At 38.6% G+C, this 12,946-nt stretch overlaps 2 protein-coding genes across 3 annotated transcripts in view; both read left to right on the top strand.

The window, feature by feature from the left end:
• The first annotated feature begins 943 nt into the window (after nucleotides 1-943).
• Nucleotides 944-12,946, top strand: part of LOC102798425 (protein NLRC3-like) — a 28,960-nt gene continuing 16,957 nt past the window's right edge. The window contains exons 1-3 of the mRNA XM_087845783.1: nucleotides 944-1,026; nucleotides 2,228-2,359; nucleotides 2,444-2,545. Coding sequence (XP_087701909.1) covers nucleotides 2,271-2,359; nucleotides 2,444-2,545 — 191 coding nt within the window. The 5' untranslated portion in view covers nucleotides 944-1,026; nucleotides 2,228-2,270. The remainder of the gene's footprint in view (nucleotides 1,027-2,227; nucleotides 2,360-2,443; nucleotides 2,546-12,946) is intronic.
• On the top strand, nucleotides 5,433-11,191 carry LOC148101079 (uncharacterized). Of its 2 annotated transcripts, XM_087845778.1 has the most exons (7): nucleotides 5,433-6,904; nucleotides 7,549-7,672; nucleotides 7,842-7,886; nucleotides 8,589-8,633; nucleotides 9,429-9,473; nucleotides 10,269-10,313; nucleotides 11,016-11,191. In XM_087845778.1, exons 1-7 carry the CDS (start codon nucleotides 6,780-6,782, stop codon nucleotides 11,157-11,159), a joined length of 573 nt encoding a protein of 190 aa, XP_087701904.1. In that variant the 5' UTR covers nucleotides 5,433-6,779; the 3' UTR covers nucleotides 11,160-11,191. The 2 variants fall into 2 exon arrangements, 1 of the variants encoding a protein (XP_087701904.1); XR_015719584.1 differs by lacking the exons at nucleotides 7,842-7,886; nucleotides 8,589-8,633; nucleotides 9,429-9,473; nucleotides 10,269-10,313; nucleotides 11,016-11,191 and having other exon boundaries at nucleotides 6,833-6,951; nucleotides 7,549-7,627.

The raw sequence follows: 12,946 nt of genomic DNA, 5'->3' as shown, positions 1-12,946 counted from the left end.
AAAGCCTGTGAGCAAAAACAAAACAAAAACACCCCCCACCCTTTCCTATTGGTGGAAAAATGTACCATGTCGACCAATCAAAAAATGATATGGCAACATGGCATTTAATGTTTAGGAAGGGGGAAGTTTTAGGAGGGGTGGTCCCTGGGGGGGCAGTGGCGTGTCTAGAAAATTTTTGTTGGGGGGGCCAGATGGGGGCACAGATTTGGAGAAGGGTGGCAGATGTAATTGACAGATAATGTTAAAAAAAATTCTACCAACCGTTAACCATAATTCAATAACCCTATAAACCTAACAACCGAATGCACTTTTAACTGTTATTAGAATGAGATTTTAACCACTACGGTGCAAAGTTTCTAGATGCTGTGTTGATAAAGTACAAGAGATACAATCAGTCAGTGTTTATTCAGCATTCAAGGACAGCAATATTTAGATAGTATTTTTACTGACATATAGTGCACATATGTTTTGGGCAAAAACATTTTTGAATATTAAAATATGAACATTTTTAACATACAATTGCCAAATTAGCCAATGCCAATGCAAAACTTTATCTGCCTATTAAAAAAAGAAGATAATCTTCTCACAAGTTTGATTTTGAAACAGGAAAAAAGTGGGGAAACAAATGAAAAGACTAACATTTGAATGAAACCTGAAAGCAAGTAAATACTTTCTATGCTGCCTTATACATTTTACATCAGATAAAAACTTTGTTCACAAGATTCAGATAATTATTTATTAAAAGCGAGACATTTTAAATGAGAATAAGAAAGAAAAGTATTTTTTGTGCCCCCCTTTTCCTGTTAATGCCCTACCTGGCCCCCTGGTAAAACTTTGCTAGACCCGCCCCTGCACAGTTACCAGCTGTCAGCTACATAGAAAAGGATTTCAAGGGTGTCAAGCGCTGGACACGCCACTGCTCCCGAGTGTCCTCAAACGCCTCTCTGGGTGTTTTCTACCTGCTCAGTTTACTTTCACTTCCTGAACTTCGTGGAGTGGAGCTTGTTGTTGGTGTGTGAAGAAACTGTAAGTTTGCTTTGTTTCCTCCTTTAACAGTTTGTCTTTAGGAACTTTACTGTTTGTTCAGCTCATGTTTGATTTCTTCACACAACAAACTGTGTGTTTGTATTTCCGGTCTCTCCATTAAAGTCAGTGTGTAATGTTTCCTGGCTAACATCAGCTGTGTGCAGCTTAGTTCAGCACAAATCTGCCGCTCCATAGTTCACGGTAACGGACTCACAGCTGGACCAACGAGGCCGAGTGTGTCCGCCACTCTGAGCTACGTTCGTGTTTGTGTACTTGTAGTTTGTACTTTGTGAGTTCACTCAGAGCCCACAGAGGACGCAGCGTACGTGATGACGTCACAGCTCAGCTGCAGTGTTTTTCTCACCTTTACCTCCTTCACTGTCACTGTGATTAGTATTTACACACGACACACCTGCAGAGCTCTGACGCTAAGCTAGTCAGACAGCATGCTAAAGCTAAGCTAACGCTAAGAGCTCTTAAAGACACGAGTTAAAAATGTAATTGAGCACTTTGTGAATGAGAGCAGCAGCACAGAGTTAGTTGATGGTCAGATGGTTACAGAAAGAGCAGCAGACTTTGCAAATGATCATTTATTCCAGCTGTAACTCAGACATGACGTGTAAACAGACTGTTGGCTCTCCTCAAACAGGAAGTGATGCTTCACTTTCAGCCTTCTGTGGATTTTCTTCAGTAAGAGCTGAAGTCAAACTGTCAACATGTCAGCACACAAGCTCACACATGACTGCTTCATCAACATGGAGCTCTGAGTGTTTATTAAAGGATCATTGTGTGAAAGAGGCTCTAACACAGCTGACTGCAGCCTTTAGCTGTGAGCACACAGTGTCTCACATTTACATTCACTTTACTGTCAAACACACTCAGTAACTTTAAACAGCTGCTGTTATCAAGTGAAAACAGCAAAGATTTCAGGGCTGAGCTCCAGTGTTTCTACGTCCTAGTAACACCTCAGAGAGTCACAACTCATCAGAGCTTCTCATCATCATCAGGACAGATTTAGATCAATATCATTTCACATTTCTGTGTCATCATCCATCAAATGTTGACACGTAGTGGGTTTGTCATTCTCTCAGCTGACACTGAGATGAAGCAGGGAAGAAGCAGCTGATATTTGGACAGCACACATGATGGAAAGGAGGATTTCAGCTGATGTGCACATGAATGATTTGTGTTTCCTCTGCAGGTGAAGGTAGAAAGTGTGTGTGAGCTGATGTGAATCGAGCAGCATGGATCAGTGTGAGGACAGAGAGGAGGGAGTCCCTCCCTCTAAAAGCACTCTGTGTGGGGAACATGAGAGCCAGACCAAAGCTCAGAGGTGAGATGACCATCTCTAACTGTCCATGACTCTTCTCCATGTCACAGCTCAGCACTCACATCACTGCTCCATCATTATTCACAGGAACCCACCTGGACCTCCACCCAGCTCTGTGTCCTTAAAGAGTGATGACTCAAAGGGTCTTGGTATTGACTTTAAATCAGACGTGTGTCATCCTGCAGAGAGGTAATGTGTGTGTAAATGTTGTTGTGTGTTTGTGAATAAATCCTCCATCATGTTTAATGTCAGCTCTGTTTCACACACATGTTCATATGTGCAGCGCTGTGTGTTGGAGTGTTTCCACAAACACAGCAGATACTCAGAGATTATTTTTAGGAAGGGGAGATGTTCTCAAACTGTCTGTCCTGAAACTCTTCACTCAGTCTGATCCCCACTTCCTGCTCCTCAGCAGTGCTGCCATCTTCATCAACCAGGACAGAAATGAACTGAACTGTTGTTTCCTCATCAACTTCTTTCTGTCTGCTGAATCTGTAGTGAATCAAAGTGAAACGTGTGAAAATGCAGCTGTTAATGATCCAGTTTGTTAGATGAACGTGTGAATGTTGCAGTGTGCTGTTAAACAGTAACATAGTAACTGTGACGTGTCCTGATCTGACAGTAGATCATGTTTGTGTTCTTGGTCACATGACACAGGTCAGCTGTTCACACAGAGTTCATCTTTATAGGCTGGACCAGTTTGGAATAATACTGGGAGTAATGGTTCTTATATGGAGCTTTTCTCCTCTGAGCACTTTGATACTCGCCTCATTCACACATGGAAAGCAGTGCAAATAAATGCAAACACGGTTTTCCTGCACTCATCTTTTATCAGGATGATGTCAGTGTGAGCTGTTTCTATCACATTTAACCTGACACTGAATTTTGCATCATTTCTATACAAAACTGAACACAAGTATGAAAAAAGTGTTTCACAGTTTTACTTTGAAAAACAAACAAACTGTGCTCCAAGTGAACAGTTTGATGGTTGGAATGAACAAACAAACAGACTCAGCAGCGCACAGACGTCCGAGCTTCATATATCGGATGTTAAACTTAACGTAGGAATCACAAACATTCAGAGATGAACTTACACACTTGGCTTTATACGTACTTTGAGTTGAAACGTACTTGATCTGTGAATGATGACGTATCACAAGTACATTTACTGAGAAACGTCCTTTAACTTTAGAAACAAAGTTCAGTTAGAAAAACACTGAAGTCATTCAGGGAATTATGATCTTTGTGTTTTTACAGAGTTTAAAACCCAACAAAGAAGTGTCAGTGATCAGGATAACAGTGGAAGGACTCTGGAGTATCATTTGTATTATTGATCATTTTGATCTCTGACAGAGAAACTACAAATACAGATGCAACAAGGGAAGCAGCAAAAGTGACTGAACACAGCTTTTAGAGGCTAAATTCACATTTCAATAATCAAAGTGGCCTCGTGTGTGTGTGTGTGTGTGTGTGTGTGTGTGTGTGTGTGTTTGTGTGTGTGCGTGTGTGTGTGTGTGTGTGTGTGTGTGTGTGTGTGTGTGTGTGTGTGTGTGTGTGTGTGTGTGTGTACTTGTTTTCATGACATCTTAGGACAATTTTATGATAACACACTCACAAAATGAGGACGCTCAGAAAAATGAGGACATTTTTGAGGTCCTCATTTTTCTGAGCCTTCTAAAGTGTTCTAGAGGCTCCCAACATGCTCCCAAACCAAAAATCTCGAAAGTCCTGAAACATCACAATTTTATGAAAAAGTGTGTTTAAGTGTGTTTAGCGTTTTTCCTCACTTTCAGTTTTCGCACCTACTGGCCAGTTTTGGAACTTAACACACTTTAAACACACTTTCAGTGACGTCACTCTGCGAGTCCTCATATTGTAGGTGTGTCAGACACAATAACACATTTGACCCAGGTTATACCCTTCTGGGGCTTAGCGGACACATGCGTGGACAGCACCTTTTAGCTCTTATGTCCACAGTCGTATTCAATGTTGAAATGGAGGTGAACTTTATTTGAATCATTCGTGGAATAATAACAGATAAGATTTGAGGCTTCTAAAAATTGTTCGTTCAAACCTTGCCAATTAAACAATCATTCTAACACATATCAAAAACTTTTCCCATTTTTATACATTTTAGGGTGAGCTATAAGCAAGGGTAACAACAGTTAAATCAGGCAAATCTTGACAAAAATGAAGGTCTTTAGATTCAGTTATCAGTGCCTGCACATCTTGGTTTTTTTTGTTGTTGACAAAATGTCTCGAAATATAAAGTTTCAACATTTGTCTAATTATATTACTATTAATTAATGAGTCTTACTTCTCAAGATCAATGCACAAATTGTCTGACCTTCACTATGCAGAATGATGTGTGTGCAGATTTTGACCCTTGAAGAGTTTATATTAATCTGCATTAATATAATTGCATCTGCAATCTGCAGTTGAACTTGGAGATTCCTGCCGCTGTCATCTGATTCAGTATGATCATCAGGCTCAGTCTCGACTCAGTGTATCTACAAGAATTGATGAAAAAAGTCAACACTTCATTATATTTTAAATTCAACTTACCTTATACTTTTTACAATATAGTATAAAATGCATATTGTTTCTTTAAAAACTAATAATACACTACTAAAAACTGCAGAATGCACAATTCCAGCTTCATTTAGTAATTCAATTAGTAAATAAAAGTGAGTAATTAAGTCACTTAATTAACTAAGCAACTGTAAATGTCACAGTATGCAGCAGTACAATTCAATTTCAATTCAATTTTATTTATATAGCGCCAAATCACAACAAAAGTCGCCTCAAGGCCCTTCATAGGTACAGAGAAAAACCCAACAATCATATGACCACCTATGGGCAAGCACTTTGGCGACAGTGGGAAGGAAAAACTCCCTTTTAACAGGAAGAAACCTCTGGCAGAACCAGGCTCAGGGAGGGGCGGCCATCTGTTGCGACCAGTTGGGGTGAGAGAAGGAAAACAGGATGAAAGACATGCTGTGGAAGAGAGACAGAGATTAATAACAGATATGATTCAATGCAGAGAGGTCTATTAACACATACTGAGTTATAAAGGTGACTGGAAAGGAAAAACTCAATGCATCATGGGAATTCCCAGCAGGCCTACGTCTATTGCAGCATAACTAAGGGAGGATTCAGGGTCACCTGGTCCAGCCCTAACTATATGCTTTAGCAAAAAGGAAAGTTTTAAGCCTAATCTTGAAAGTAGAGATAGTGTCTGTCTCCTGAATCCAGGCTGCCGGGGGATTCCCATGATGCACTGAGTTTTTTCCTTTCCAGTCACCTTTCTCACTCACTATGTGTTAATAGACCTCTCTGCACTGAATCATACTTGTTATTAATCCACAGCATGTCTTTTTAATCCACAGCATGGCTTACAAAAGTATTCGGCCCCCTTGAACTTTCCCACATTTTGTCACATTACAGCCACAAACATGAATCAATTTTATTGGAATTCCACGTGAAAGACCAATACAAAGTGGTGTACACGTGAGAAGTGGAACGAAAATCATACATGATTCCAAACATTTTTTACAAATAAATAACTGAAAACTGGGGTGTGCGTAATTATTCAGCCCCCCGAGTCAATACTTTGTAGAACCACCTTTTGCTGCAATTGGATTCCATTAAAATTGATTCATGTTTGTGGCAGTAATGTGACAAAATGTGGAAAAGGGGGACAAATACATTTGCAAGCCACTGTAAGTACACAGAGAGATAATGAGGGGATGAGGAACAGCTGCGACAAATCAGACCTAACAAGACAAGGGGAAACAAAACTAGACACACTGGATATAGGAAAAGGACTTTCACAATAAAACAGACATAACAAGGGTAATCTAATAAACAAATGAACTTAGCTAACCTAAAGAACTTATAAATAAATATCGACATCCAAACAAACTAAAACTTAAAACGCTGGGTCAACAGACCCAGGAAAGTGACAGTTAAATCATTTATTATACACATTATACTTATTTTCTTAAATTGCTTATCTATTATCTGTATTTTCACCTGGGGGTCTAGGGGTGCTGCTCTTCTTTTCATAACAAATTAGGACATGTTTATGATAACACACTGACAATATCAAGACAAATTTGGCCTTACTCCATCAGTGAACAACATGCCCATGCTAACTTAAACTAGACCAGCAAGCTAACCACATGTGTACCAAGTGTTACTTAACAATAGGTACCAAACAAATTAACGGAACGAAATTAACTGTAACAGCAGTTTGCAAAACATTGTGACAGTTCTCAAGTGTTCCTACCTCAAATACAGCGCGTGTTGCAGTGTTTTTGTTGTTAAATGGACGAGGAGAGCCCGTGGCTGGTGAGAGGATGCAGCATTTCGTCAGTGGAGCATAGAACGACGTCTGTGATTGGTCAACAAGTGAGTAAAGATGCATCTGATTGTTCGAAAGCCTCAACCAAAGAGCTGCTGGTCACGGCAAGATACAAACTCACTTGAGCTCTGCGTGAACGGCACATCCGGGACCTTCAGCACTCAGGAGAGATTTATCTTGACGTATGTATTTACCTTTGATATCCATGATTCCACGCACACTTCGCAAGGTAAAGTTGTATGTTTAACAAGCTAATTAACGTTAGTTAGGAATTAAAACAATGCACAATCGATTTGAACAAACTGAAAATGGTGAATGATGATAAATGTTAAAAAATTACTTAAGCTTTATCTTCAACAATAGATATTAGAAGTTAAATTTAACTGTTCTTAAATTCCCACTGGAGTTAAAGGGACCTGCGGCCTAGCATGTGCTCTGCATCTTCAACTGCAGAGACAGTCAGCCTAAGCTCTTTTTAAGTGTAGCTAACTGCAACACACATTTTTTTCAACACAAGATATGTTTGGGGGGATTTAAAAGATAATATTAATGTTTTCGTATTTAGCACAAATCAATAGTATTATAGTTATTCGCTCACGGTCTGGGTTTCTGGCCCAGCATTTCTGACTTTATTCAAAAGTTTTTGAGTTTCTTATGTTGACTTTAGTTAGTTGACTTTGGCATAACGTTATTAACATTGTTTTAAGAAATTTATGTTAGGGCTGTATATTACCACGTTTGTATTTTCATGCCATGTTTCCTGTTTTATTTTGAAAGAGTCTGTTGTGTTCAGTTCATTAATCTCACTTCCCTGTTGTGTCAATAGAATCATTTGTGCGAGCTACTACCCTGCTGTCCCTCCATCCTGTCTCAACCTCCAACAGGAAAATAGAAGTCCTCATATGGTAGGACCAGTGATTGTAGTGTGTGTGTTACACTGTCCTCATATTGTTGGGTAGCAGAACTGTACAGTGTTAAGTTTCTATAGAATCTGGTATAAGGAAGTCAGATCCTTCTGTAATAATATTCACTGATACAAATATGATCTGTAGTTAATTATCTAGTCGGGATTTAAATTACATAATGTTTCTGACATTATATTGTTGTCTTTTGTTGCAGACACCAAGTGCTGAGGTCCTGTCTCAACTTTGTACAGACCAATTGGTGAGTGACATACCCACTTCATTCTTCCAACAGGTTACACATTATTTTTTTGTATTTGGTATCAAGTATATGTGTCAGTTTGGCCTAGTGCATAAATGAAATGCACTTTGATTGTATTAAAACAATCAGTTTGAGTCAAAGTTAACCAAAATCAACATTAGCATTAGGAGAAAGTAATTGTCTATACCATTTGTTAGTCCAAACTTTCCCTTAAAGCATCAGCTTGATCTTTATTCTGACTACATTTGATATTTTTGTCCTTTTACACATGTTTTTTTCCATTTAACCTCCCACTGATCAGTTTACATGATTTAATTTCTGGGGAAATAGATGGTTTTACATCAGTGTTGGGTTTAGAGCTTTTATTGACAACAGCAGGAGAAGTAAGAAGTCAGGAACATGAACTCTACATGTGTTCAGTCGTCATGTCCTCATATTGTTTTAAGCTGTGAAGGACATGAGTGTGTTTAAGTAGAAGTCCTCATATGGTAGGACCAGTGATTGTAGTGTGTGTGTTACATTGTCCTCATATTGTTGGGTAGCAGAACTGTACAGTGTTAAGTTTCTATAGAATCTGGTATAAGGAAGTCAGATCCTTCTGTAATAATGTTCACTCATACAAATATGATCTGTAGTTAATTATCTAGTCGGGATTTACAGTACAGAATGTTTCTGACGTTATATTGTTGTCTTTTGTTGCAGACAGCAAGTGCTGAGGTCCTGTCTCAACCTCCTTCAGACCAATTGGTGAGTGACATACCCACTTCATTCTTCCAACAGGTTACACATTATTTTTTTGTATTTGGTATCAAGTATATGTGTCAGTTGGGCCTAGTGTATAAATGAAATGCACTTTGATTGTATTAAAACAATCAGTTTGAGTCAAAGTTAACCAAAATCAACATTAGCATTAGGAGAAAGTAATTGTCTATACCATTTGTTAGTCCAAACTTTCCCTTAAAGCATCAGCTTGATCTTTATTCTGACTACATTTGATATTTTTGTCCTTTTACACATGTTTTTGTCCATTTAACCTCCCACTGATCAGTTTACATGATTTAATTTCTGGGGAAATAGATGGCTTTACATCAGTGTTGGGTTTAGAGCTTTTATTGACAACAGCAGGAGAAGTAAGAAGTCAGGAACATGAACTCTACATGTGTTCAGTCGTCATGTCCTCATATTGTTTTAAGCTGTGAAGGACATGAGTGTGTTTCAGTTGCCTTCCTCGTGTGGTGGGACCAGTGATTGTAATGTGTGTTACATTGTCCTCATATTGTTTTAAGCTGTGAAGGACATGAGTGTGTTTAAGTAGAAGTCCTCATATGGTAGGGCCAGTGATTGTAGTGTGTGTGTTACATTGTCCTCATATTGTTGGGTAGCAGAACTGTACAGTGTTAAGTTTCTATAGAATCTGGTATAAGGAAGTCAGATCCTTCTGTAATAATGTTCACTCATACAAATATGATCTGTAGTTAATTATCTAGTCGGGATTTACAGTACAGAATGTTTCTGACGTTATATTGTTGTCTTTTGTTGCAGACACCAAGTGCTGAGGTCCTGTCTCAACCTCCTTCAGACCAATTGGTGAGTGACATACCCACTTCATTCTTCCAACAGGTTACACATTATTTTTTTGTATTTGGTATCAAGTATATGTGTCAGTTGGGCCTAGTGTATAAATGAAATGCACTTTGATTGTATTAAAACAATCAGTTTGAGTCAAAGTTAACCAAAATCAACATTAGCATTAGGAGAAAGTAATTGTCTATACCATTTGTTAGTCCAAACTTTCCCTTAAAGCATCAGCTTGATCTTTATTCTGACTACATTTGATATTTTTGTCCTTTTACACATGTTTTTGTCCATTTAACCTCCCGCTGATCAGTTTACATGATTTAATTTCTGGGGAAATAGATGGCTTTACATCAGTGTTGGGTTTAGAGCTTTTATTGACAACAGCAGGAGAAGTAAGAAGTCAGGAACATGAACTCTACATGTGTTCAGTCGTCATGTCCTCATATTGTTTTAAGCTGTGAAGGACATGAGTGTGTTTCAGTTGCCTTCCTCGTGTGGTGGGACCAGTGATTGTAATGTGTGTTACATTGTCCTCATATTGTTTTAAGCTGTGAAGGACATGAGTGTGTTTAAGTAGAAGTCCTCATATGGTAGGGCCAGTGATTGTAGTGTGTGTGTTACATTGTCCTCATATTGTTGGGTAGCAGAACTGTACAGTGTTAAGTTTCTATAGAATCTGGTATAAGGAAGTCAGATCCTTCTGTAATAATGTTCACTGATACAAATATGATCTGTAGTTAATTATCTAGTCGGGATTTACAGTACAGAATGTTTCTGACATTATATTGTTGTCTTTTGTTGCAGACACCAAGTGCTGAGGTCCTGTCTCAACCTTGTACAGACCAATTGGTGAGTGACATACCCACTTCATTCTTCCAACAGTTTACACATTATTTTTTTGTATTTGGTATCAAGTATATGTGTCAGTTGGGCCTAGTGCATAAATGAAATGCACTTTGATTGTATTAAAACAATCAGTTTGAGTCAAAGTTAACCAAAATCAACATTAGCATTAGGAGAAAGTAATTGTCTATACCATTTGTTAGTCCAAACTTTCCCTTAAAGCATCAGCTTGATCTTTATTCTGACTACATTTGATATTTTTGTCCTTTTACACATGTTTTTGTCCATTTAACCTCCCACTGATCAGTTTACATGATTTAATTTCTGGGGAAATAGATGGCTTTACATCAGTGTTGGGTTTAGAGCTTTTATTGACAACAGCAGGAGAAGTAAGAAGTTAGGAACATGAACTCTACATGTGTTCAGTCGTCATGTCCTCATATTGTTTTAAACTTTGAAGGACATGAGTGTGTTTAAGTAGAAGTCCTCATATGGTAGGACCAGTGATTGTAGTGTGTGTGTTACATTGTCCTCATATTGTTGGGTAGCAGAACTGTACAGTGTTAAGTTTCTATAGAATCTGGTATAAGGAAGTCAGATCCTTCTGTAATAATGTTCACTCATACAAATATGATCTGTAGTTAATTATCTAGTCGGGATTTACAGTACAGAATGTTTCTGACGTTATATTGTTGTCTTTTGTTGCAGACACCAAGTGCTGAGGTCCTGTCTCAACCTCCTTCAGACCAATTGGTGAGTGACATACCCACTTCATTCTTCCAACAGGTTACACATTATTTTTTTGTATTTGGTATCAAGTATATGTGTCAGTTGGGCCTAGTGTATAAATGAAATGCACTTTGATTGTATTAAAACAATCAGTTTGAGTCAAAGTTAACCAAAATCAACATTAGCATTAGGAGAAAGTAATTGTCTATACCATTTGTTAGTCCAAACTTTCCCTTAAAGCATCAGCTTGATCTTTATTCTGACTACATTTGATATTTTTGTCCTTTTACACATGTTTTTGTCCATTTAACCTCGCGCTGATCAGTTTACATGATTTAATTTCTGGGGAAATAGATGGCTTTACATCAGTGTTGGGTTTAGAGCTTTTATTGACAATAGCAGGAGAAGTAAGAAGTCAGGAACATGAACTCTACATGTGTTCAGTCGTCATGTCCTCATATTGTTTTAAGCTGTGAAGGACATGAGTGTGTTTCAGTTGCCTTCCTCATGTGGTGGGACCAGTGATTGTAGTGTGTGTTACATTGTCCTCATATTGTTTTAAGCTGTGAAGGACATGAGTGTGTTTAAGTAGAAGTCCTCATATGGTAGGACCAGTGATTGTAGTGTGTGTGTTACATTGTCCTCATATTGTTTTAAGCTGTGAAGGACATGAGGACATGGGCCCTCTGACCACCACCAGTAGGCAACGGGTGAAGTGTCTTGCCCAAGGACACAATGACCAAGACTGTCGGAGCCGGGGCTCGAACCGGCAACCTTCCGATTACAACTCTTGAGCCCCTTAGCCCCTTAATGTAGAATTACACACTGCCCAACGCTGACTTTTCCTACAATGCAGAGAAAAAAGCAAACAGACCTATTGCATGCATTGATTCTCATATTTCACTGTTACTTTTCAAAGGCTCAAGGACCAAGTATTCTGGGGTTCCAAGCCACACGCTTTACTCAGCTGCCCTGGACAACATGAAGGGCACCTCTGCCTCAATCACCCTGGACAACAAAAACATTAGCAACACTTCACCAAGAAGGGGTAAACGCACCCAAATACAAAATGTTTTAGCTGAATATACTTGTTGTCAAAGGACAAGTTTATTGTTTTCAGACATGACACTATTGAGAGCTTTTATCATAAATCATTTCATCTCATTTGATTCCCAGCAGAACACAGCACTTCAAATGGTTCATTCCAAGCATCCTTAAAGGAGCAATAAGCAATATCTTTTCACTGCTAGGTGTGCTGTTGTGCACTGCCTGTAAACCAAACCAAAGTCTATGGCTGGAGATCCACACAGAGAGAGGGATTATGACTTCATGCTGTACTCCAGATGTAATTACACCTCTAGTTCTTCACATAGCCATTTTTAATTCCTTCAACCTAAGTATGATGAATTGTGCTTATTGCTCCTTTAAAGTGCTCCAGTAGAAAGCAAGGTTTAAGAACATTTTGCATTCACATTAAGATATTTTCTTTTGTTTCCATTTATGACAGCTGGGAAGGTGAGAATCAAGTGGACAAATGATGAAGTGAAGGTTGCTGAGCGGCACGTTTTACTTCATAACAAGCTGCAAAGTACCAGGTAAAAAGGAATGTGACTGCTGCCTCCAAGCAGAGCCGGCAGCTCTGAAAGGCAGAGACTGGGTTGTCATAAGGTACTACATCCACAACAGGATCATGGCATTAAAAGAAAGATGCAAGAAAAAAAGAAACAAGCAAGAGAGATACTTTGTTACTTCCACAGTTATGTCAGTATTGCAGTTTTCTGTATTGCATTGTTCTTACTCATAAATCTGTGGTTTATGCTGGGTGCTTTTTGCAATTAAATGATAAGAAAGGCAGATAATGTGACACGTTTTTATTCACATGAACATTCACTACAAAATGAATTAATGCA

Source organism: Neolamprologus brichardi, chromosome 9 (genome assembly GCF_056152115.1).
Source record: "Neolamprologus brichardi isolate AB-2024 chromosome 9, ASM5615211v1, whole genome shotgun sequence".
NCBI lineage: Eukaryota > Metazoa > Chordata > Actinopteri > Cichliformes > Cichlidae > Neolamprologus > Neolamprologus brichardi.
The sequence above is the reverse complement of the archived record's forward strand: the minus strand, read 5'-3'. Positions and strand labels throughout refer to the sequence as shown.

Coding starts and splice junctions, on each gene's coding strand:
- LOC148101079 (XM_087845778.1), top strand. CDS start 6,780: ATGCATCTGATTGTTCGAAAGCCTCAACCAAAGAGCTGCTGGTCACGG. Junction 8,634..9,428: donor AACCTCCTTCAGACCAATTG/GTGAGTGACATA, acceptor CTTTTGTTGCAG/ACACCAAGTGCTGAGGTCCT. Junction 10,314..11,015: donor AACCTTGTACAGACCAATTG/GTGAGTGACATA, acceptor CTTTTGTTGCAG/ACACCAAGTGCTGAGGTCCT.